Raw genomic sequence first — 26,441 nt, 5'->3', positions numbered from 1 at the left:
ACATTTCCTGTTACCCACTTTTCTTTCTTTGTCCTTTTTCCCCTCAAACCAAATATACCACGTCCCTTTTTCTTCGTGTTGGAAAAAATGCTCTAGGCAGGCCATTAATACAGTCCCATAAATTAAGAAATTTTTCTTTGAGAAAATATTGGGGTCTGCCTTGCTATCATGACTTTATTTTTCATTGTACGGTACTGCTTCAGACTACACGCAGTTGTGGTCTGCTTTGAACTCAGTGGTTTTCTTCTATTAAGTGGTTGCTGAGCCTGTGACTGAATGTTTCAGTGGGAAGAGTCTGAGAAGATTAAAATGCATTTTAAAAAAAAATACTTCTTTAATATCAGTTAAGGGAATATTTCCTGCTTAATATTCCAGATGAGATATTGTAAGGGTAGTCAGAGTATCACAAATGCTACAATTTGAAGAATCCCTACATGAATCTAGGAGTTGGGACAGCTTCCTAACATTTCTTCTCAAAAAGAATTAATTTATTCACTGTCACTCATGGCTGATACCTGACTTTGTAGTAAAGGCACTTGCAAAATATGCAATTCCTGGTTTTAAGTACAAGAAACACATTCTTTTCTGCTGAATTTAATGAAAAGTAAGTTATTTGAAAATAATAATTCAACTTTTCTTCCTGTTTCTCTAAATAGCTGGAGATTTAACTTAGGAGCAGACCTGCTCAGATATATTCAAACATGGCTCATGTATGGGAAGGGGAAGGTTCTCTTACAGGTTCTCAGTTCCCAGTATAACCATCCACTACAGCAGCACCCAGCTTAGAAGCATTAAAGGGCAAGATAAAGCAATTGCTTTTCATTAAACTGCCTAACTAGCAAAAGAGTGTGGGTAGAAATCTATATATGGATTTGCAGAATGTGGTAAAAGTCTAAGCAGTATTTACTCTACTTCGTGAGTTTAGGAGCTTTGAGTCATCTTGTGGAAGGTTTTGTTTCTCTGATGGGTATACTGAGAAGCATCTCTCTCAGTTTTACCTCTATGACCCATGTGGTAATAACTGACCCCGTCCTTTAACTGCTATACTTGCATAAACAGCTATATGTGGTCCAACCTATATCAGCTCAAGTATATAACAGCTGACCTCCTGCTACCGCACTTTCTGGTTGGTTCTCCTAACAGGATTTGTTATGAAAAATGCAGCTTTTTTAGGGTAACTGGATTAACAGTTCTCATCTTGTTGAAGTTCTCTCATTTAAGAGATAGTTATCACTTTGCTAAAACATTAATAGTTTCCTCGTTTGGGGGAATCCTCATGTTAGTAACCAAACATATATCCATCAATCATCCCAGAATTTTATCTGTTTTATTCCTCTGCTGTGCACCTCAGGCCAGTTACTGAGTGTATGGCTGGATAGCATATGCCATATATCATGTATTGTATCAGGCATCAAGCATCACATATCATATCAGCTCATCTATCTGCTGAATAGAATCATAGAATCATAGAATATCCTGAGTTGGAAGGGACCCATAAGGATCAAGTCCAACTCCTGGATCAAAACCATTCCATTTCCAGAGTCTGCTGGTATTCTTCTTTGCATAAAATTGTTTTTACAACATTGCAACAATGTTTTATAACAAGGCAAAATCAAAGATTGCTTTGAGTAAATCTTGAAGGAAATGTTAAAAGGTCAAACCTAGTAACAGTTTGCTGAGTTAAACAATAAAGTGAAAGATGCTCCCTGGATCCTTTACCTCGTCACATGTGGCTCCTCCTGCTAGATTAACTGGGGGAGAAGTTTGTGTGTCCAAGTGCATTTGCCACAAGAAACTTGCATGCTCCCTGAAGAAGTCCAGAAGTTATGAAACAAATATAAACAGACACACTGTTTCTGAATTCATGGTACTGATTATCCCGGGTGTAAACAGTATAGACACCTGCAGAGTGCACGTATGCATCTGCACCTTTGGCTCTTTGGCTGCTGTCAGTAGTGGCAATAGGTAACAGGCAAAGAGGAGCTTTGGTGCTACAGTGCATGAATCTCTGGCATATCTCCTGAGTGAGGGAAATTCCCTCCCCCCATAATACCCATCCCAATCCTTCTTGGTTTGCCCTGTCATGATTTTCACTCAGCCTGTTTACCCTTCAACTCACTTGGTTCACTGTCACCACTCACTTTCAGCTTCCTTGCCTCTGTATCCCCCCAAAATAACTGAAAACTAGATGGCCAAACCAAAACAAAGAGTGCAGCAAGCTTACCTGGCTCATAGACACCAAGACCAGATAAAGACCAAGCCAGAGCATAGGTAGAGGAAAGGTATGGGTTAGGTAAGGGTTAGTGCAGCTCAGACATACAGGTAAGTGTGAGAGGGACTGTTCACCAGCAAGTACAGTGATAGGCCAAGGGGCAACGGCTTCAAGCTGAGAGAGGGCAGGTTCAGGTTAGATGTTAGGAAGAAATTCTTTGCTATGAGGGTGGTGAGGCACTGGAACAGGGAAGCTGTGGCTGGCCCATCCCTGGAACTATTTAAGGCCAAGTTGGATGGGGCTTTGGGCAACCTGGATTAGTGAGTCTGTCCCTGCCCATGGCAGGGGGTTGGAACTAGGTGATTTTTGAGGTCCCTTTCAACCCTAACCATTTTATGATTCTGTGATTCTATACTATGAGTCTGTTACAGATACATACAGCAGTGCAGGGCTGGAGCATCCTGTGGAATCTTACTACCAAAGCAAGCTCATCTGGAAAGAAGCTGTAGCACTGCAAAACTAGGTGCCTGCTGAATGTGGTTTTCTGTTGTAAAGTGGATGGCTAGAAGTTTTCTTCAAAAGGCTTCTTGTTTCTTCAGCAAAATCCTTATACTGTGGGTCTGGAGGATTCTTGTGCCTTGGGATATTAAAAAACCCGAGAAGCTGGTCTGTATTCAGTCATACAGCTCCTGTTCCAGACTTCTGCAATGACATTCTGCCACTTCCATTGATATTAGTGTCCAAAGTCTTTAAATAAACAAACATGAATTTGTGTGTTTGGCATTTGCATTTCAAAAGGCTCCATCAGTGTATACCCAAAGCATTAATCTTCATCATCCTGAAAGTAGCATGAAAATCCCTGAAAAAAAAAAGAAGTAAGAAATTACAGGTTTGATACCATATGAAGTGGTTAAATGGTAGAGCAGCACGGTGAAAATATTGGAAGAAAACAATTTTCAAATTAGAAAGTCAATATACCTAAACTGACTATTACTCTGATGTGCTGGTATTCCTAATCCATAATTACCAATTTACAAGTCACGTGATTCTTCAGTGTATTACAGGTTTAGATACAATTTTCCAAAAGGTATTGTTGTACTTTATAGTAAAACCCCAATATTGTGTCCCTTTTTTCTAATATAAAAATTTTACTTTGCCATGGATCTTACTGGATGTTTCCATTAGGAGAAGACTGATAAAATAAAGGGTGAATTTAGGTAATCTTGGTTGATTTGTTGGTTGGCTGGCTGGTTTCAACAAATAATGCACAAACACCTGTATGCTGAATTGCAGGAGAAAGTGTGGCTCACAAACCACTTCTTGCCAGCACTGAGTCCAGAAGTATTTTCTTGGTGAGATGATTGAAATCTGGGCCCACCTGGGTAGGTAGCAACTGATGCAAAATATCTTTAGAAGGCTGTGTTTACTGCAGCTTCCCATGACAACTGCAGTATCATAGAACTATAGAATGGGTTGGGTTGGAAGGCACCTCAAAGATCACCTAGTTCCAACCCCCTGCCATGGGCAGGGACATCCTCCACTAGCCCAGGTTGCCCAAAGCTCTATCCAACCTGGCCTCCATCACCTGTTCCAGTGCCTCACCATCCTCCTAATATTTAATCTAAATCTACCCCCATTCATCTTAAGGCCATTACCTCTTGTGCAGGCTGAACAAGCCCAACTCTCTCAGCCTGGCTTTGTAGGGGAGGTGTTCTAGCCTTCTGATCATCTTCATGGTGATCCTCTGGACTTGGTCCAACAGTTCTTTGTCCTTCTTGTGTTGGTGACCCCAGAGCTGGATGTAGTACTCCATGTGGTGTCTCACCAGAGTAAAGCAGAGGGGTAGAATCACCTCCCTTGATCTGTTGGTCATGCTGCTTTTGATGCAACCCAGGACAAGGTTGGCTTTCTGGACTTCAAGCTCACATTGCCAGATCACGTTGAGCTTCTCATCCACTGACACAACCAAGTCCTTCTCTTCAGTGCTTCTCCCAATCCACTTGCCACCCAGCCTGTAGTTTTCCTTGGGATTACCTCGACCCGCATGCAGGACCTCGCACTTGGCTTTGTTGAACTTCATGCAGTTTGCATGCCCACCTCTCAAGCCTGTCAAAGTCCCTTTGGACCTCATCCCTTCCCTCCAGCATGTCAACTATCCCACACAGCTTGGTGTTGTCAGAAAACTTGTTGAGGGTGCACTCAATCCCACTGTCCATGTCACCAACAAAGATTGTTAAATAGCATCAGTCCCAATACTAATCCCTGAGCAACACCACTTGTCACTGGTCTCCACTTGGACATTGAGCATTTGACTGTGAATCTGAGTGTGATCATTCAACCAATCGTTATCCAGAGTGGTCCATCTATCAAATCCATGTCTCTCCAATTTAGAGGCAAAGATGTTGTGTGGGACAGTGTCAAGTGCTTTGCACAAGCCCAGTAGGCATAATTCAAGTTCTGTTTATAGCTCCATTCACCCATTATTTTACCAGCCGAAGACAGGTCAAAAGCTCTGGCAGAATGTTGGGCAGCTGAGAGCTACACATAAACTGTCTCATTTAAGAGAGAGTTTTAGGTTTGCAACTCTTGACAAATGGGAAGCAAAGATAAAGCATGTTCTCACTTAAGTCTGAGAGTCATCATCAACAGTAGGACTTAAACTTGGCTGTAATGAATCACAAGATGTAACAGAAAAAGTAAACACCTCTGGGGATTGGCAGTATAACTCTGCTTTCTTCCAACTTTACTTACTGGCAACAGCAAGTGCCAAAAGATGATAATGTATCACATCAGCCATAACTACAAAGGAAGCATATTTTAGGGTTGGTTTATTCTTAATTGCTTCTGATAGCTCTGGCCTAAACTAGAGAACAAAATATGCTGCTGATCAAGAATCTTGTGAAGTCCACACTGTATGCAATTCATGCACTTTTATGGACACCTTCCACTGAATTACAGCTTCTGTTTCACCAGAGTTGGCATAAAAAACCCTCATGATGCTGAACGATCTGGCCATGCCTTAGCAAGGGAGTGGCAGGACTGGAGCCAGTACAGCCATACCCACTATTCCATTCCCTTTGGGGTAAAATGTATTCATGTTTTTTGGAGGGCCAATCTTATTTTCAGCCCATATTTTAGCTTTCACAGAATAGATTAAGTATGCCTTGTTCTCTGCAGGCCAGAGAAGGATATATTGGGAGTTTATATAGGGAGTTTCTGCTGCTCTTCCAGTGGCCTTTGCATAGTCTGACAGGTCTCCGCAGTGGATTCTATGCTGTGATAAAGCTAGTCTCTATAAAGGATTACTGGAATACATTGAGCAATACAGAACACCTGAGCATTTTACAAGCCTCAGGGGCTATGTTTTATCAGACACATTACATTAGCACCTCATTTGGACCTTGGCATAAACTCTGGGAAGTTTGTCTTTTTTCTCGGAACGTGGTAGCGATTCAAAGACGGTTGGAGATACCTGTTCTTCATCTTTGTGCAGGTAAGCTGGGGAAGCCATCTCTGTAAGCATTTCCTTCTGTTCCAAGAGGTAACACATCTCTTGGACCAGGTAATGTGAAAGATGGGGCAAGGAATTTTGGAAGTAAGGCTGAAAGATGTTGTGTCACAAAGAATCTCCTCTTGTGCAAACCTGATGATGCCGCAATATTGTGAATTACAGAAAAAGCAGACATGCAGAGCTTGAGGGAAACAAAAGTCAGTGCTCGTGTTCCAGTAAGCACAGCCTTTGAGATGCAGCACCCGCTAGGCCAGGGAACAAAAACCGGGGGGAGTCTCTCAGACAGAGCTCCCTTTTATGTTTCTGATCTTCTCTTTCCTGAAAAAAAAGAGAGAGTGATGCGATAATAAGCCTGCAACCCGCTGAGCAGCCATCTCCAGGCTGTGCTTTTCGGCGCCCGGGCAAGCAAGCCACCGCCGAGGACCAGGATCCCCCAGGGCTGCGGCCGGGGCGCGCGCGGAGCATCCCCGGCGCCTGGGCAGCATGGCAGCTGCCGGGGAGGTGGAGCCAGCATCGAAACACGGGCACATCATCTGCTTAGGATAAATCCTCCCTTTTTCCTTACTACCTGCGCCGGAAAACGCGAGGGGAAAAAAAAAAAAAATCCATTTTTATTTTTTTAAATTTATCTCTTTTATGTATAGCAGGGCTGGCAGGAGAAAACAGGAGGGAGCCCAGGTGCGTGCGTCTGCTTCTCTGCCGGCTGCGGGAGGTGCATGAGGAACTGGGCTCTGCGCCGCCGCCATGGAGCACATCCGGATGCCCAAGGTGGGTCTCCGCGGCCGCGCAGCGGGGCCGGGCTGGGACCAGCGGGAAGAGGCCGGCCGGGAGCCCCGGCCTCGGCAGCATCCCCGGCCGCCGCAGCATCCCCACCGGCTCCCAGGTCAGCTGTAAGGAGGCTTTGGCCGCAGCCCTGCGGGCCTGAGGCTGCGCGCAGCCTGCTTTGTAGCGGCTGCGGGGGTTGGGGCTTTTAAAGCCAGTTTGCTATGAAATCCCCCCAAAATCCGCCGAGCGGTGAACGCCCTGTTTAGCGAGGCGGGCTGGGGATCTATCGGGCGTGTTAATTGCCGCTTATTCAATCCCCGCTGTTAACACAGACGCCGTCTGTGAGCGGTAGGTACCCACACCTGCTTTTCAGATGCCGTTACTTTATCCCGGTATTTCAGAGCTGCTGATTGATTTGTTTAGCGTTTGTATGCCCGCATTTGGTCAGGGTAATGCTTTTTTAATACATATAACTTTCTAAGCACGAGGCCTGTATTTATTAACAAAATTGCCACCTTGCTCTAAAAAAAGAAGATACAGGTTTTGATGTGCAAAAAATTTAGGTTAAAAAAAATAAAAGAATGAGAGCAGTAGGTTAATTTGAGGTGGGGGTGGGATTTATTTGCATATTATTTATTTATTTATTAACTCAGGCCCTTGTGATTAAGAATTTATTTGTGCTTTGTGCCTATTTGTTTGTTATCAATGTTTAGCCTGAGGACATGAATTTGAGATGAGGGCCTCTTTTTTTTATTTCACCTGGGGTCTTGGGCGTTAAGACATTAGGTGTTAAGACATTTATAGCAACTACCCTTTCTCTCATTCGTTTATCTGTTATCTGCCTTTGTGGAAAGGAAGAGTATCAGAAGAGTAAGAATGTGCCCTACCGCAAGTGGGAATTGATCAGTGGAAGTTGTCTGAACAGATGTTCCTGACCATTAGCTGTGAAAGCAGATTAATAGAGGTAGAAGAAAATCCTAAAAATAGTTGTATTGCTGTGAACGGAAGGCCTAGGCAAGTCCCTGTTGCAGGCAATGGCAGCTCTTCTGCAAGCAGGTCCTTAAAATGCCACTATGTCTATGTAAGACCCATTTCTGTGTCCAAGAGCTGCGAGAAGATACTGTGCTGATGAGTCAAGATGCTGAAAATCTTACTCAATGCAATGTGATTCTGCAGTCTAGGTTCCTGGCATTCCCTTACATTATAGCTATGCTAAAAATTATCTCTCTAATGTAACAAAGTAATTTATAAGGCATGCTTTAAAGGTACAAGTGACACAAATATCCTTTCAAATTTCTTACATAAATGTAGAAAAGCCATGACATTCAACATGTGTTGGGATTGAAATACTACATCTTTGCAGTACTCTTAAATATGCTGACAAGTCAGTTACCTAACAAAGTTGATATCTTTGATTTGTTTGCTAAAAAATCTCAGCTTGAAATCAGCCACAAGAACAGTGTTGGGGTTTTGTTTGTTTATTTTGGATTTACTGAATTTGGTTTTGATAATTTGGAATTTATTGTTAAATGATTTCCAGTGCCAGCAATGTAAAAATAGGCGGGGGAAAGCTATGTGAGTATAGGGGGATTCTCACTGTATCATGTCTCTGGTATCACATTTCCTGACTCTGTCCAATTTTGTCCTGGGAGAAATCTGACAAGCAACTGCCCTGCTCTTTCAAGGTATTAATCTCAGATTAATGACACACTTTCCTTGATTTGCAAACTCAGTCAAATGGAAAATCAAGATAAATCCCATGCTAAAGAAAATCAATACATTTTAAAACATCTGAAAACAAAATTCCAGTCATTTAAAAAAAAATAACTGTAGTGAGTGATGGTTTGTAAATACTAAAATAAATCTGATATAGCTGTCATAAAAAAGCAGAAAGAAATTACATACCAGTTGGATGAATAGTTCATTCAGGTCATTATTCTGTGTCTGACAGTGGCAGAAGGAAAGCATATAAACCTGGCCACGTTCTGTCTGATCTCAGCATCCACAGTTGTGTTAGGGTCTAACCCTTCCTATTTTGATTAGTCTCTGTTTATGGACATCTCTGTGTGAGTTTCCCAAAACTCCTTCTCAACATGCTCCCAGTCTCTGCCTCCACAGCCTGCATGGAAGCAAGAAGATTATGGCTGTACAAAAAATTACTTTCTTCTATCTGTTAAGAAGTTTTTAGTAGCTTCATTCAATACCCACTGCTTTGAGGATTTGGTGAATAACAGTCCCATGTTCACCTGAGCTGTGCCCCTTGATCACAACCCACCAGATTCTGATAATTTCAGAGAAATGTCAACAACGACCCCAAGATATCTTTCCTATGAGGTAACTATCGATTCTGAGGCTGTGGTCATATAGATATGGCTTAAATTGTTTTTCCTGTGTCACGTTACTTCACATCTCTCTATACTGAAGCTCTTCTGCGTCTCTTTTGCCTACACTGGTTTGCAAGGCTTTTCTAAGGTTTTATGCCACAGGTAAGGCACTTGGCTACCTAAAACAGCTTATGATCATCCATAGACCTGAGGATTTCACTGTTTATCCTTTTCTTCAGGTCATGGAGAAAGTTGAATAAAACCAATCCCAGCACCAGGCTTTGTAGGACTTCACTGATGACTTGTCTCCATCCTGAAAAGAGACCATTAACCCACCGTCTTTGCTTCCTGTCCTTTAACCACCTTTCTCTGTTAATGGACATTTCCTCCAGTACCATGGCAACTTAGTTTCTCTAATAACCTTTGATTGCCAAAAGCTTTTTTTGGGACTCTAAATATATTATGTCCTCTAGGTCACCTTTACCTATTTGCTTCGCGGCAGCATCACAGGATTTCAGCAGGATTTGCTGCTGCAAAGTTCTGGTTCTTTCCCAACAGACTCTGCGTATCCACCTGCTCAACAATTCACATGCTGTTGACAAAACTACATGATTTTGCTGATGGTACCTTGTGTAGTCTTTTACAAAAACACATCATACCTTTAAGTCTTCTGAAGAATTTAACTGTTGTCTCTCCTTAGCAAGTAAAAGTACCAGGTCAATAGTAACCACTTCCCTTGACAGTTGTCTGTTAGGCAGAACTGTTTTTCTTTGTTATTTTTGAAATTGTATTCCCTAGACCTCCTGGACCTTCACTGGACCTCTGGATAACCAAGTCCCTAATGCACTGTTTTATGTGCTGAATGCTATTCTATCTTTATACTGTTGATAGAACACAGAGTGCATGCATGATGTGTGTTTCTACATACATACATATGCAGTAATGATGTCTTCACAAAGTAAATGTCATACTACATATGAAGGGCATAATTTCAGTATATTTAAGAGTTGCTAGCACTCATTGCTAAATAGAATCATATGACTCTAATAATATTCTAAAAATTAGAAATAAGTGAAACCACTGTCTGCCATGAGTATGGATTGAGCAGCAATATAGTTTAGGATAACTGCCAAAACCCAGAATGTGACAAACTGCTCATAACAGTCATGAAAAATGAATAAGCAATACAATACTTCTGCACAGACTAGAAACACGTCTTGTTAATATGCGTAGAGATATGTCTGGACACACATAGGTTGACAGATAAACAAGCTCTAAAGCTATGTTTACTTCACAGGGAGATTTCATGCACTGTTGCTAATCAGTTACCTCATTTACTGCTGTTCCATACCATTTGTCTTTATATATTGGCAACAGGCCTACTGAATGGCCTTCTTATAATAAAGAATGCATCAGATTTAACCACAGAGTAACAGCTGTCTTCAGTGAAGTTAGCTCAGAAATCATTTGGCTCAGTATTTCTTGTTAACAATACTTGGGATGACTTGAGTTGCTCAAGTACTTTCATTTTGTGATGCTATGGTGAGGTATTTCCTTTCAGTGATCCCTTTTTCAGGCAGAATTGATGATACACTGTCGTTTCTTTTGATAACAACAAATCTTTCTACCAAAACATATTTCCAGCATGTGGCAATGAGTGCTCTTTCCTTTTGTTTTCAAGAGTATTCTCCTTTCCACAGTTCTTCATTTTCATTCAAAAAGCTTCATTATACAAGTAAATTCTCCCAATGCCTCCATCAGGAAACCCTTATCATTTGTATCCATTTTAGATATGACATATGTTAATGACAAAAAAATTGTCCAGGCACCCATCTAGGTCAATGGCAAAATCTAGCCTAGGCTGCCTAATCTTTACTCCTTAATTTCATCTCCTGGGTTGCTGGATCTCCACCTGTTTTTAAGTTAAGCCAGTGTTTCTACCATTGCTCTCTGTGAGCCTTCCATTGAGATAGGAATTGATACTATAGTGAAGTTATTCTACAGATTACTGTTCTTTTTGGAAAAGTTCAATTTCACTTCAGTGATGTAGGAGGGTGGCAGCAGTTCTGAGCCATCAGGAACCACCTGGGGATGTGGGCTGGCTGCTTCCTCTAGAAGGCAGGGTATGGAGTGCCACAGGCACTTCACCATGGTTCTAGCTCTTTGCTAAACTTTTAGTTTGCTATTTAGAAATGGCAGAGAAGGTAAGGTTGGCATGGCCCTTGCCTTTTGTTGGTGTTTTGGGTCATGATCTTACAGTAGGCACTTTACTTCACCCTCATTTTGAGTGCCAAGTTGGTTTTCTGCTTTTCAAGTGTTATGTAAAAGTGAACAGTATTCACTTTTCTGTTCCAAGTAAACAGCTTAGAGCAGTGCACCTTACATTGACATAACTGTTTTCTAGCTTTATATCATGGTTAGGAAATGGTTAACCTATTCTAGGGCCAGACACACTTAATGACTTCAAACATCATTCTACTTGAGTGCTAATACTCCAAGTGATGCATTAAACCATCTATACTAATTCCTGACACTTTTGACTGATGTTATGTGTTAGAGATTTTTTTCCTTGTTAATAAACCTTATTTAGAATGCAGTTTGGTTTTCTTTGAGTTCCATTTGTTCCAGCTTTGTGTTGTGGAACTTTGAGCACATACAGTATATTTAATGCAAATGAGCACTGTAACACACTATGCTGAAAAGCATTCTGTGGTTTGGCATTCAATAGTGGAACTGGGTAAAATTAAAATAGGAACCGCAGAGGACATCTAGGTGATGTGGGATTGGATTTAGTATCTCAGTGTGGAATTTGCTCTGAAAATATTTGTTTTGAATTAGAGTCACCAAGAGACCTGCTTATTAGTGTCAGTTTAAACAAAATCTTGTAACAGCAATTATCACAAAAGATTTAGTCAGAAAATGTCAGGTCTTGCAAATCGTGGTTATTGTGTATTCATGATACCAGTTTAATTAAATTCCCATCCAAGCTTTTTTTTTCTTTTTTTTTTTTTCTTTTTTCTCCCTAATCTACCTCAGAGAATTGTGGACTTTTGAGCTTTATCTATATTTGACTAGATGTGAGAACCACAGCCTGGTTACAGTATGGGTTGCAAACTATATACAAATTGTATTTACAGCTTACCTCACTCAGAGATCATACTTTGGTAGCTAACTTGTCTGGCCTACAATCCAGCTGGGGATTGCCAACCTCAGCCTCAGTTTTCTTAATATCTTTATCATTTAAGTCAGTTAATATGGGTTTTTTTTGGAACTGGAGGAGATCCAGAACTGTCTTTGATTTGGGTGGGTTTCAAGATAATTCCATTATCAGTGAAATGAAATTAACTCCTGCTACAAAGAAATACTGTGGCGTAATTTCAGTGAATCACATAGACAGAATTGCTTTTTTGGTCTTGGATTTCCTTTCCCCCCCATATAATGGGTTTAGTTTGGCTCATTCCTACTACATATATGTGAATACCAGACTTTGTCTTGTTATAATGGAAGCTTTTGGCAGAAGCTTTGCTCCCTGCACAGTATTTCTTTTTTCTTGTTCATGGATTTGGATGTTGGTTTTTCCCCTTTCTCCCAGGCTTGCCAGGTTGTAGTGTTGCTGTTTTCCTTCCTTTGGAGTGTTTCTGTTGGAGTCTGCCTTCTTTCTAGTCTTTAGCTCTTAAAATTTTGTTTTTCCTTACTAGGAACTTTTCAATTAATTTTAAATTGACATGTTCTCATTTGGAGACCAAAATGAGTTACAGAAGGCTATTGTTCTTGCTGAAGTTCTGTGAAAGCATCATCAGGGTTCTTAGGAGAGTTTGCCTGTTTTCCTGGAAGCAGGGATCTGAGTCAGCAGTGAAATTGGACACTTTGGGGTTTCTGAGCTCTTTAGTCAGTCCTACAATCTGGAGACCTAGCCATAGCTGGCTTTTGGTTCCTGAGTCCACACTCAGGAGCTGAAGCCTTTTCACCTTCCCCAAAACTCCCCTTTCTAGAGCTTGGAGCTGGGGGTCTCAGTTCTGAGTTTCAGAGTGTTTTCAGGATGCCAGCTCTCCAGGAGAGCTGTCGAAGGGATGGGAGTCTCCCAAAGTAGGGGTGAGCAGATGAAATTTCAAGTTGTGAAATGATGTATTGAAGTTTTCCAAGTGAAGTGTTGCTATGTTTAAATGGCCAAGGAGTCTTCATCTAAAGTGAAAAACTTTCAAAGGCATCATTTTTCATACCAAAACAGAAGACATTTTCATCAATAGTAGTTTCATTTTCCATTGGTTACACCCATCTTTTCTCTTGCTGGAATTTTAATGTAAACAAAATATTTCATTCATTTCAATTGCCCTGGAAATGCCTCCAACATAGATAGATTTTAGATTTAATGTATCAGATTGAACCTCATCTTGCTCCAACAGGGACATTCTGCAGGGATAAGAAAAAACAAAGCCAGAATGGGCCAAGACACTGGCTATTTCTGTTTGCCACATGAGCACCAGATGTACGTTGCTTAGGGCAAGGAACCAAACCAGCTTTGGCAGATTCAGTGCAGGAGCACACCACAGTCCTGCAGTCTTCTATGCCATTCTCTAATTTTGTTACCTATGCAAAATTTATTAGTATTAGAGATGCAATTGGCCCAGCATTGTTATATGGTGGGGCAGCAGAAAAAACCCTATGTTCTGTTGCTGGAATTTCAAAAGATTAACAATTATCACACTTTTCTCCCTTTTTTTTTGAGCTTGGAGTAGGTGGCACAGGTAAAACTGCTACATGATCCATAAAAAAACTTATTTTGTAAAGTTGGTTACAATTTTTCTATTGGCAACATAATGAATTATTATCTAAATGATGGTATGCTACTGCAGTTTTTCATGTAACTTGCTACAGAAGAATAGAAGTATTCTTGATACAGTAGACTGGAATTTTGGAGTGCACTTTCAGCCAAAATTTCACTTTTCTATTTATTTGGGTGAACTTTATATTGTTTTTTCTCCTGTTTGTTTTTTCCTTTTGGGCATCGCTACCCAAGGGATGACATTTTTCCTCTTTAGTGTTAGGTATATAATTTAAGAACAGAGGTTCTATGGACATAGTCAAAGGAGTTTCCAGAGTCCCATTAGTTGAAATTCACAGTCTCCATTTAACGCTTACTCTTCATGTGCATAAGCTTCTAACTTAGTTACCTAAATAAAGTACTGAAACTTAGATGGCACTAATGCCTTCTTCATTTTCTTTTGTAGTAAACAATTTCATCTGTTCATGACTCTTAGATCTGTTTTCTCACTTCTGTAATGTGCAGCATTTTTCATAGTGGTATATTAATCTACATTCTTTTGAAAAAAAAACAGAAAATCACTTTTGGACCTCTTCATCCACTGCTCCTTCCTTAATCTGTTATCATCCCATTGGAAGTGTCATGTGAAATGAGTAAAGCTGTTAAAACAGAGTCTGTAGGATAGTTGACCATTTAAATAATATCTAATTCAATGTTTACTGGTTATATCTAATCTACGGTGAGTCCAGGAGCATACTGACCTTTGTGAGGTGAATGACTTGCTAGGTGAGCGCAGGAGCTGTTTCACTAGGTCAGACTAGTATTCTGAATCAGACGCCTGATCCAGAATGCTAACAGGCTGCATAAAAGGAAGTGAGGGAAAGCATAATCCATCTGGGAAGATGTTTCCAGATTTATGTCCTGAAGCATGAGTGTTGATGGAGCTAATGGTCCTAATCCAAAGGTCATTTAAGGCAATGAAAGAATTCCTCTGGCTTGAAAAGACTCAGGTTCTAGCATTTTGGCTCTTATGGTTTTGGTTCCGTTTTCACTTGGCTTAGTTAATGTAAAATAAACCTTAAGTCCCTTCTATTCTGAATGCTTTTCTCACTTTTGAAACTCGATTTTCATATGAGTGCCTGTTTGCAATATGCACTTTATTTCTATTTTGGTTGTAGTGCTATTTTAAAAAACCCAATAAATCAAATCTTTCTCCAAATACCTTGTTTTTTCCCCACATTGTGTGAGTGGGACGGCACTTTCTCCATTATGTGGTCCATATACTGAATCACTGTATTAGCTGGAAAGGTAGTTTGTCTTTAGATTTCTAGTTTTGTGTCTATTCCTTTTAGATTTAGATTGCTCTGTTAAGTCCATAATAAAATAAATATTTTCCTAACCCCAGAGCTGGCAGACCTCCTTTGGATTTTCTATGCCAGGCTTCATATTTTCAATAATGTGACCCTCAATAGAGAGGCAGCTGGATAAAATCATAGAACAAGCTTTAAAAACCATGGAAAACCACATACTTTAATTTACCATCTTGATATCTATGTCTAAACCGGTTACTCTAAAACTTACTGCACTTAAAAAATGGTACTGAAAATCATCAAGACAGTAGGGTACTCTTTGATTTCTGTTTGTGCATAGTAGGAGACTGAGGTTGGAGTTGTGGATTTGGGAAGTTTGGCTTTGAAGTTGTCAAGGCTGGAATCTCTAACCCTGCTGCTAATGGGCGCGAGTGGGTGGTGTTTGGTGTATCAGTGTCTGTAAGATACAGGAACGATCTGTTTGCCACAGAATTTCCTGGTGTGCAGGTGTTCACAGCTGAAAGAGACAGATTCCTACCATGAGAAAAGGGAGTTCTGCAAGTGCATCTTTAATGTAAATCTTGTGTGGCCTGCACAGCTGACATGGCCTGTGCTGCTGCTCTTCCATAGGATGCTGAACATGCCACAACCCTGAGCGTGGAACAGGAAAGCCTGTGTCAAACAGAGGAATTTAAACACATGCTTCTTTTCAGTGTCCCTTGGCTGCATGCAGAATTCTTGCTCCCTGCTCCATCTTACTGCTCTGAGCAATACAATAGTTTTCTGTGTATTTTTTTTAAAACTAAATCTAAACGATGTAGATTTATTAATTTATTTTCCTATATTAAAGCTGATAGATGCTTTTTAATAGAACAATCAGAGAAATTAGGAAGTTCCTCAGTTGCTTTCCTGTCCTTTTCTAGATAAATGAGATCTAACATAGACTAAAAGAAAAAACATATTGTGGTATGATGTTGTCTTATGATGTTGGCACCACATTGCACTTTGATCTATACTTGTAATAGTCTACTGTTGATTGCATCTGTTATACTACTGCTACTCAGCTATATCTGATAATATGGTACTGACCTCACACTTTTCTATAAGCCTCAGCAGATAATAAGGGTTTTTTAAGCCAACTTGTTAGGTAATTGGTTTACTGTCTTGCTAAGATTATGAGGCATTCCCTTTTTTTTTTTTTTCTTCCCAGCTCTTTTCCATTATTTAGTCCTTTAGCAAATTAGACTTGCTTAGATTGTTCTTGAACTTTTTCCCCCATCCTGCCAGGTTTGCCCTGAGGAAACTTTTTTACAATGCTGAGTTTGAGGTCTCTTTACTGAAATTTAATGATTTTACTATTTCTGGCTTTGATTCTTTTGACATATGCAACCGTCCAACTCTCTTGCTCTTTATTTTACTGCACTTCAGAGATGGAAATATAAAAAATTACATGGATCAGCTACAGTTTTCATGATTCTTATGAAATAGAATAGAAACCACATTAAATAGCAGCATCAATTGGCAATTCATTTTTCCTTTATTCTTGCTCCAAGTTTGTGCAAAAAGATCACTTCTTGTATATTTTATTCAATAAAGAGAATACTATACTATCTTTGTGTGAAAAAATTATGATAGCATTTGGGGTTCTTTGCATGTTGCATTTTTTCACCCTTAGGAATTATGCTAAACACATGGAAAGCTGGGGTCAACCAGGGTGAAGAAAGCTCAAATATTCCACTTGGCCTCAAATCATACCAGCTGTGCTCCTTTTTTCTCATTAAGCTCAGTCTTTTGGCTTGCACAAGCTCTTCCCTCAGCTTTTGCGTGCCTGCAGCGCTGAAACCCATCAGGATCCTGTCACTGATTCCCAGGATTCAGTTTCTTCTTCCTTTTCCTCACACGTGTAACATCACAAGGTGAGTAGTGTAGGCGGCTGAAATCCCCAGGCAGTCTAGAAGCCCAAGGGAAGATGAAACCCTGGATGGGCAAGAAGCAGCCTTTCTAGGGCTAAGTGAGTGCTACTAAACTAACCTCACCAGAGCCTGCCATTCCTTGGCTTTAGGTCAACCTTTTCAGTACCATAGGCTGTTGTGAAAGCATCTTTGCTTTTGAAGAATTGATGAATCTTCTTTGTACAGTCAAATGTCAAGGTACTTCATCAGCTTTTATCTGGAACTTGCTTCAACAGGCTTTTGTAGTAAAGCAATGATTTTTAACTGGCTGAACAATGGAGAAGCTCCTGATGATGTGGCCTGAGCTAGGACATCCCCTGCTTATCTTTAATTAGCAACTTTCTCCAGGCTTGAGAGGGTTTTCTGGCCTTTCTTCCTTTTTTTTGTGGTAAGTTCTTCTTCCTAAAGGAGCAGGGAGCACCTGGAGATACATGGGAGCAGAGCTATTCTTTTCTTGGCTGCCAGACATGGTTTCCTCTGGCGTTATTCTTCCAGGTGCACAGTGATAGTTGTAAAGGGCAGCTCAGTGCTTACCATGTCAGAACTGGCAGTGTCTTCTATTTCAAGTTACATAATACATGGCAAGCAAGCACACAGACCGAAAACTGATGTAGTGAGAACAAAACTCTTTGAGAATGTTTTCTCCTAATTAAAAAAAAAAAAATCTCATTTTATTTGAAAATCCTAAAGCAGAGACCATTTTGTGTCAGATAGTATCTCCCTGCTGCATGAGTGGTGCTGTGTCAGGAAGCAAAGTGAAGTGGGACTGAAGTTTTGCTCCAAGGTGGGGCTTTTTTTCCAGTCTGACCAATGTGCCATTCAGCTTCACTTCTCTTTCCTTTCCCTACTTGAGTCTGAGTCCACAGTCAGAACTGATCCTGCATTTCTGTGAAAGAGCTTCCCCATGAGCAGTTATGAACAGTACAGAAAAAAAAGTAGCAACAACTTCTGCATTTTTCTAGGATGCTGCTGTGAGTTTGGAGATAATGAGACATCTTAAAGAAGTGAAGATGAAGGTAGCGTTTTCAAGAAGCATTTTCAAGTAGTCTGTGCATTCAGATCTTCTTCAAGCAGCAATCTGTACTAAAACCACAACCAAATTAGGGTACCTAGATATTTTTATCATCTTGGCATGCCAACATTTCTGAACACTTTCAAGGTCATCTCTTTGCCATTTTTCCTTAGGTGGGAGTCCCATTGAAACTGATGTGAGTTGTGCCTGAATAAAGATTTGACCCATGCTTTTCCCTAATATGACATTTTTTTCTTGAATGACCTCCTGGAAACCTTGTTCCTAAGTCATTTGTCATGTTTATTCTCTGAGTAAAAAGTGCCTTCCATCTGTTCTTAATCTGCATTCCCTTTAACTTCTATTTTTGCCTCCTTTTTTCTGTCATCTGTGTTGCATTGAGTTTTTGGCCAACTTTATTTATCCCCATGTAAGGGGCTGTAATCATTGAAATAAGTCTCTTGGCAGTCTTTTCTTTAAGCCTAGACAACCATAGTCATCAGGCACAAATAAATGACAGGGGCAACTGCTTCAAATAAATTATTAAACCTTTTATTTAGATGCCACTCTCCGGAGTGGCTTGACTAATGCTTTCTTTTTTGCTCCTTCAGCTCTTCCAACTCTGAGCTTTACAGGCTGGGGTTTATATTCTTTCAGATCTGGTGTCTTCCACCAGCTGTTTATTTTAGGCTAAGCACATTTATGTGGTGTGTATGCTTCTTCATGATATGTGTCAGTAACACAAATGAGCTCTTAGGTTCCCCAATAAAGTCTTCAGCACCTTTGGTAAAAAACAAAGCAGTTTTGGGAGAAAAAGTAGGAGATGTATTACTGCAGCATCATCCCTTACTGATTTTTTAGTTTGCTTGATTGGTACCAATGCCAATTTCTCAGCATGCTGCTACTTTCTAGATAGAAAAACTCCAGTTCTTCCAAAGCACTATTGCAACCTATGTTCCTCTCATGTGGAAATGAACATATTCTCATTCCCGCTAGACTATTTAAAGACATTGTTTGATTTGGCTTTCTTTTCCTGATTGGGAGGGTGTGGAAGAAGAAAGAAGGCTCCTTCTCTGAATCCTTTGATCAGCAGAATGAAATCTAAGATTGAGACTAGCTCTGTTCTACTTTCCTTTTTTTTTTCCCTGTCCATGTGTGAAATACACTTTTTCAGAGAGTTTGAGTAACTGGAAACTGGGCAGAAGAAACACAGATGGAGCTCAGATGAAAACCATGTCAATCCATGCAAGAGGTTATGCAGAGTGTTTTTAGGACAAGCTCTTGGGATCTTTAAGACCCTTAAGAGCTCCTGAAGGTACTTCATGCCACTCACTATAAATCAGAACTGTGGATTTGAATCCAGGTGGAGTCACACTTAAGTAGTTCCCTTTCCCTTTGGGATCTATGTTAGATATGATGAGGTGGTTCTTGAGGCAAGCTATTAGTAAACATGCTTTATTTTTCTCATAGTACAATCACAGATTGTATCACATGAGAACTAGGTAGGTTAATCAGTAAACCATGCTAACTTCTACCGAGCCATATTTTGAGGTTCTCACTAATTTTAACCGAGTCTTACTGTACTCTCTGAGTTCAGCAGAAATAAGGGCTAGGTAAAAATTTAGCCTGCTGCAATCATCTCACAAGCAGTACTTTTTCCTTGTTGAACCCGGTAGGAGCGCTCATTCTGACTTGTACTCACCCACACTGAAGTACTGAAAAACTGAGAGGATCATGTTAGAATGCAGAAAACATGATATTTTGGATGCTGTGCTGTGTCACAAAAAATTGTCAGGATAGAAAAATTACATTGTCTCAAATACACTGAAATTGCCAAGAGTTCTACCTAACCAGAGCAAAGAAACATGGACAATTGGATGGACTATGTGTGTGTTTCAGGACAAATCTTAAAAGTTTGGGGAAAAAGAGTTGAAACCAAAGTTACTGATTATAATTGAGAATGTTGATGTAATAGGTACGTAAGGGAAGAAAAATAATCAATGCAACAAGTGTATCTGTGACAAGTTACATGGGAACAACCTGTAAAACCTTGTCTGTCAAAGAGCAGATGTTATTACCTTGAAGTAAACAGACTCAAATCTCATGGATTATCTATGTCTCAACAGCAAGGAGTCCCTACAGATTGTAGTTACAAGATTAAATAGGAAAATAGAACTGTAGCACCTCAGGACTGCAGTTCAGTATTCGGTCTGTAGTATCAACTGTCCTACCTAAATAGTGGCGTTACCTGTGGCAACCTAAACAAGATCAAACAGGGTTAGAAGACAGGAAATGAAATGACAGTGGGAGGCATCATTTACCAAATTGAGGTTGGGCAAATGGGTGGGAGGGGGTGATTCTGAGTAAAATGAGGTTTTTTTTAATGTTTGCTTATACAGAGACTAATTGTTTCTCTTGAGGTAAAATAAAAAAATTAATTATAAGTATTTCTAAATAACTCTAGGACCTGGTCATAGGCAGTGGTGGAAAGACCTGGTTCAAAATACAGCGAGAACCTCTGTGTGACAGCAACTAACATACTTAGATGCAGTATTTTTGGAGTAGCAAAAAAAAGGAGAAAAAAAAAAAGGAGGGGGGGTCTCCCATGGCAATGTTTAACTTCAAAAAGGAAACTACAAAAAATGTGAAAACTGTTTAAAAGGAAAGAGAGCCAAAATGTAAAATGTTTATGGGAGTCATGACAATTGTTTAAATATGGGAGCTCACTGCAAGCTGACTTCCAGAAAAAGACTTTAAAAGACATTAAAAAAATGAAAAAAAAAAAAAGGTTTGCACAGCTAAACAGCAGGGTTAAGGAGTAGGAGGATGTCTTTTAATAAAAAGAATTCTTTTATTAGAAGCAAAAGGGCTTTCATCAAGTTGAGGTTGTGCCTAAATGAGGAAAACTAAAGCATAAAAAAGTTAAATATACAAACAAAATAGGGTAGGCCAGAAGAAATTTTTAAGAACAGCTTGGTGAAAACTACTAGTAAAACTGTTTTCAAACACTCTCTTTAAATAGGTAAAATCCTGACAGAAAAGCTACAGGGCTAGTAAATGAGGCAATCTGATAAATTGTTAGGAGCTGCAATACCCTCTAAACCCTCTTCTAAATCAGTAGATTTATGGGTACCTATGATAAACAGGGCAAGAATCAGCATAGTTTTCATGGAGGATCCCAGAATCTCTAAAAATTTCTTTAAAAAACATATGAGGTGATCCATTTGATAGAAGCTGGTTGATCTTCCAAAACTCACTGAGCATGTCCATCATCAAAGGCCCTTAAAGGCCTCCTTGTAATGGAGGAAACTCATCAGTAGTGATCTGATGAATCTGTAGAAGCCTGTGATGTTCAGCTTAAATGTTTTGAAAGATTCAGGAAGGGGAGGAGATGCCAGAGGTGGCAAAGTTCACTGATAACACTGACATTATTTGTGGTAGGAGAAATCAAAGCTTGCTGTAGGGGTTTGCAGCAACATCTCATGATACTGATAGACAAAATCATTAATAAATACAGGATAATACATGTGGGGAATAGGTCTTATGTATGCAGATATGACTTGGAGTTTCAATTGTTGGTTACAAAAAGAATATAAAACCCCACAGTGTTCAGCAGGTGACAAAAAAGAGGCAATGTTTGAAACCTTTAAAACATTGAAAAGAGAAAAAAATCAGTGAACATCACCTCTGCACAAATCTATCTATTGTACACCCAAAACTTGACTTCTGTTGGCACTTTTGACCTGTTCTCAAGAAAAAGAGCTCTTGTAGGATAAACAGAAGTATGGAAGAGATTGTTTGGAAAAGTTTCCATAAAGTTCACAGCTGCATAAATTTGGGCTCTTTATTCTGGGAATGTGAGGATGGAGGGAAGGATCTATAACAGCATGTGCAGCACAGAGTAAGTAAGTGAGGAATGATGTTCCATTTACCAAATTGTTCTCCAAATGCATGGTGGACCTGCTAAAGGTGGCAGGTTCAAAACAAGCAAGAAAAAGGGATTATTTTTTTTTTTTTTTTTGTACAGCATGCAGCTGAAATATGAAGTTCACTCTCACAGAGTGTTGTGGGTGCCAGTAGGTTACAGCAATTCAAAATGCTATTTAACAAAATTTACATAATTAAAATGCAGTTAGGGCTATTAAAGACTATGACCTCAGCTTAGGAAGCCCCCAGAGATGCTGCATTTTAGAAGCTGGGTTAACATCATGAGGAAGCATCAGTACACTCTTGCCTCTTACCCTCTCCCCTCAGCAACTGCAACTGCTCTCTCTGAGAGATAAGCCACAGGGCTAGGTCAAGCTTTGCTCTCAGCCGGTGCAGCCATTGTATGTGCTTTAATGAGATATGATTTCCCACACAGTTCTTATTGCAACTATCCCCATTTATTGAGCTCCAACTCTTATGTTATTTGTAGCTCTTTATTTAAAATCCTCAAACAAGAGCTTTGTTTGTTAGAATTATTCAGTTACAGGGCTCTGATTGATCAGTGAGGAGTAAATGGGACTAGGTGACCTGGAACTTCATCCCCCAGCCCCTTCCCTGTGTGGATGTCTGCTTTGCTTGTGATTTGTAGCCTCAGCTACCACAGTTTGCAGGGTGGGGGTGATGACCGCTCTGTGCAAGACCAGTGTCTGCACAGAAGAGTCTTTGTGGGATGGACTACAGTGAAGGGACCTTTTTTGTCCAGACAAGCTTAATTTTTTCTTGTTATTTCTGGGTTCCTTTTAGAGGAGCACTGACTACATCTTTCTTTTCTATCATCCCTGCTCTCTTATATCTCCTCTTTTGCTTATCACTGGAAGCTTACTGGCTTAATGCTGCGTTTCTTCAATTCCTGCACTCCCCAATATGTGACCTCTGAAGTAGATGGTCCTGGGAAAAGACTTTATCCATGCTTTCTAGCTCTTTCATTTTTTTTAAAAGCAGATTAAAACTGGCCTTGAGGGAGAAGACTTGGTTTTATGAATTGTTTGATTTCAAGTATTTTGCTACCAAACTGGTTAATTTTGGTTTTAAGGATTTCTCTATTCCTATTTTTAAAATAGCGTAATGGGTTTGGAATACACATTGTAAACATGGTAATTCTTAGGTGCTGGCATCATTCTGTTTCTGGTGTGATTTCAGTGGAATTATTTCTGCAAAAGTTAGAGAATACATGGCAATGTCCCATGTTTGAGAGCATTTTAGGAACTTTCAATTCAATCTGGAATATCTATGTTATTTAAAATCAAAATGATTTTGCTGATACCTTTATTTTCTTTTCTTTGTGTATGTTGCACCTAATTCTGATTTTCAGAAAATTGGTGCAAAGTTACATTTATTTCAATGCCAAAGTGATAAGGTCTTCTTTAACTTTGTTCCCACTTTTTTCCCCTCTCTTCCATTTTCTCAGAGCAACATTTCAGTCAGTTTCCAGCCTTCAAACACAAGACTGGTCCCTTCTGATTTTAATGGTGGTGGTGGGGGGTGTATCTCTTCAACTGTTTTCAGCCCCAAGTCTTGAAAATAACTGGGTGTGTAAAAGAAATTTTAAGTCTTGAGTGAAGAACTGAAGAGCAGATGTTGAGAAGATTAGTCAGCGTGCTGGAAGATCTTTTACAGCAGTGCGCAGGCTGCACAGATCTGTGCTGCTGTTTGCACATGTTCTCGTACAAATCCAACATTGCACAACCAGAAGAAAGCATTTGGATGATTTACTATTAATTATATGACACTGACCATCAGTATTCCTTGATTTCACTTGTTACAGTTCAGTATGTTTTTTTTAAGGAAACATTACTAATGTTTTAAAATCATTGTAGTAGGAAACGCATCAAACCCATGGTAGCAAATTGTTATTGTTTTAGGTAGTTTTCCTCCCATTTAGTATCCACCTCATTGATTTTTTTTTTTTTTTTATTGTTCAAATTTCTCTATTAAAAATGCCATTGTTGTAGTTTTGCATGGCTGGGTTCTGGTGGAGGAGGTGGGGGCTGCAGGGGTGGCTTCTGCAAGAAGCAGCCAGAAGCTCTCTGCAGGCCCCAGAGAGTATAAACATCGGCCGACTCAAGGACGGAGTCATTGCTGATCAGGGCCGAGCCCATCAGCGATGGTCACAGCACCTCTGGGAATCACATTTAGGATTACAAAAAAAAGGCAAGCAGCTGAATTTTGCCACCAGGGAAGGGAGTGAGAAGATGTAAGAAGCCGTGCGGACACCAAGGCCAGGCAGAATGGGTGGGGAGGAGATGCCTCAGGTGCCGGAGAGAAAGATGCCCCTGCAGCCCATGGAGAAACCCATGATTATACTCTTCTGATAGTCATTTCAAATAGTACTGAAAACAACTCACTGTGTAATGGGCAAAATGTGCATCTTTAGATGTCCACTATGACAGGTTATGTCACAGCCTAATTATGTCATCTCCTCTTTCTTTGTATAGGTGGAAAATGTTCGGTTACTTGATCGTTTATCTTCAAGAAAAGCTGCACTAGGAACCTTGTATTTAACAGCTACCCATGTCATATTTGTGGAGAACGGTTCTGAAACTCGTAAAGAAACCTGGGTATGGATTTTTGTTTTGGTAGTTATGTCTCGGTGTGGCACTTTCTTGATGGGAGTTTGACAGTAACTTACAGAACACTTTAAATTCAGTTAATTAGTTCCTACAGATGCTTTTACAGCTTCAGAGTGGAAATTCCAGCCTGGTCACTTTTTGTAAATTTTTAGTGGATTCTGGATATTGCAACACAGTAAGAGGAGTAGAAGGACCTTCACATTACAAATACCAGATGTGATTGACTGAGAAACAGCTGCTGTAAACTGCAGCATTGCACCTATCTCCAGGAAGAGATTGAGGGCAAATGCTTTGAATGTGAACTGTTACTTTGACTCAGTCAGCTCTTGCCTCTCTCCCCAGCTGCTTGTGCTGGATCTGTGACTTTGTGGTTTTATTATTTTTTTCCATAATATATATTTTTGAGGTCTCTATTTTGATGGAGCAGTAACATATGCTGCATGTATATTTATAGGTACAGATACAGCTCCAGTGTCATACCATTTGAGAGCCTCTTATGTACTTTAAATATTTGCCTGATTTTGTCCTAATTACTCACTTTGTCCTCTTTTGGTCCCACTATTCCCCTCCTGATTCTTATTGTAATGTTTCATCTCATGATGACGCAGTATTGAAAGCTGTATCAGGACTACCCTCCTGGCAAAGAGGAGGCACAACATTTTAGCCTTATGTAACTGATGCCAGTTCAACTTCTCATTGTACAGACAGATGAAAAGAGCTCCTTTTCTGGCAACTGTTAGCTTGCATTAAAGCAAACAAACAAAAAGCTTTGGATAGCATGACCAGGCTAATTTTTGAGCTGCTGAAACACCCCAGAAAGTGCTTCTTTGCCTGTAGGTGATGTATCAGGCACTGCTTGAGCCAGAAGCTGGGGATAGGAATAAAACTGCAAGAGGAGTGCAGGGATTTTCTGAGACAGTAGTGGAAGCTACTGTGCCTGCCCTGGCACATCATTATAAACAACTATTTTTCTTCCTAAAGTTCTGAATCACTTTTCATAGCCATTTTCAACTCCCTTGTAGGTTCTTCACAGCCAAATTTCCTCCATTGAGAAACAGGCCACCACTGCCACTGGTTGCCCATTGCTGATCCGCTGCAAGAACTTCCAGATCATCCAGCTGGTCATCCCTCAGGAACGAGACTGCCATGATGTTTACATATCTCTGATACGTCTGGCACGACCAGGTATAGGAAGGAAAATGTCCCAAAAGTCAGTTCTCATCCCTTGAAGAGGGAGAATGTGATGGAAGAAATGTAGCAGTGCTTCTTTGTCCTTTGCAGGTTAAGAAAAAAGACACACTTGAGAGTGAGAGAAAATGTGAGAGAAAGGGTTTCTGAGCAGACAGGCAAATTAAAGTAATCACTTCTGGAACAGTGAAGAAAGCACATGATAATGATTAGTCCATTCCATAAAGCATGGCATGAACTTCAGTTTAAAATAATACTCTTAACGTATCACAGTCCATAAAATGTATTACAATGTTATTTTGTGTGTATCTGTTGTTTATTGGATGCCTTGTGTAGCTGTGAAATTAGGAAAATGCTGACAAGTCTCTAAATCCAGGGAACTTTCACATTCCCAGTGTGACAAAAAACTTACAATATATTTAGTGGTCATGTCGAGATTTGAACTTTCCCTTTCCATGCTGTGCAGAAATTTCTGAAAATCAGTGAAAATTTCTGCAATAAGTAGTTGATTTATTCCACTGGACTGCCTGTGTTTCAGCCTGTTATTATCTACGTTTTGAGTGTTCCCTTTATGAATTGCTCAATTCAGATCAAGATCCTTTTTAAACCTTTCCTCTTTTCAATGACTATCCAAATGTTGCATCGAAGTCCAACATCTGATCCTCTGCATACAGCTGCTCTCCTGAGAACCAGCTGACAAGGCTTTTGGATTGTTTATTTGAAATGGTAGCTGTAGAAATACAACACTAGTGTCCTTTAATATCTTTTTTAACAGTATGCAGAGAAAATGTCTGCCTCAGTCTGTACAAAGCTGACAGCATTGGCTTTAATTTTTATCTTGCTAGAAGAAC

The 26,441-nt window shown here is 40.0% G+C and overlaps 1 protein-coding gene across 1 annotated transcript in view; it reads left to right on the top strand.

Annotated features, from left to right (window-relative positions):
- Window positions 1-6,467: 6,467 nt before the first annotated feature.
- The window catches only part of MTMR7 (myotubularin related protein 7), a gene marked incomplete at its 5' end in the record, with an annotated part of 44,766 nt that continues 24,792 nt past the window's right edge, over window positions 6,468-26,441 (top strand). Inside the window, 3 exons of the mRNA XM_084266697.1 lie at window positions 6,468-6,491; window positions 24,268-24,390; window positions 25,425-25,587. Coding sequence (XP_084122823.1) covers window positions 6,468-6,491; window positions 24,268-24,390; window positions 25,425-25,587 — 310 coding nt within the window. The remainder of the gene's footprint in view (window positions 6,492-24,267; window positions 24,391-25,424; window positions 25,588-26,441) is intronic.

This window comes from Gallinula chloropus (genome assembly GCF_964237585.1).
Source record: "Gallinula chloropus genome assembly, chromosome: 7".
Classification (NCBI taxonomy): Eukaryota; Metazoa; Chordata; class Aves; order Gruiformes; family Rallidae; genus Gallinula; species Gallinula chloropus.
This window is presented reverse-complemented; position numbering and strand designations above follow the sequence as displayed.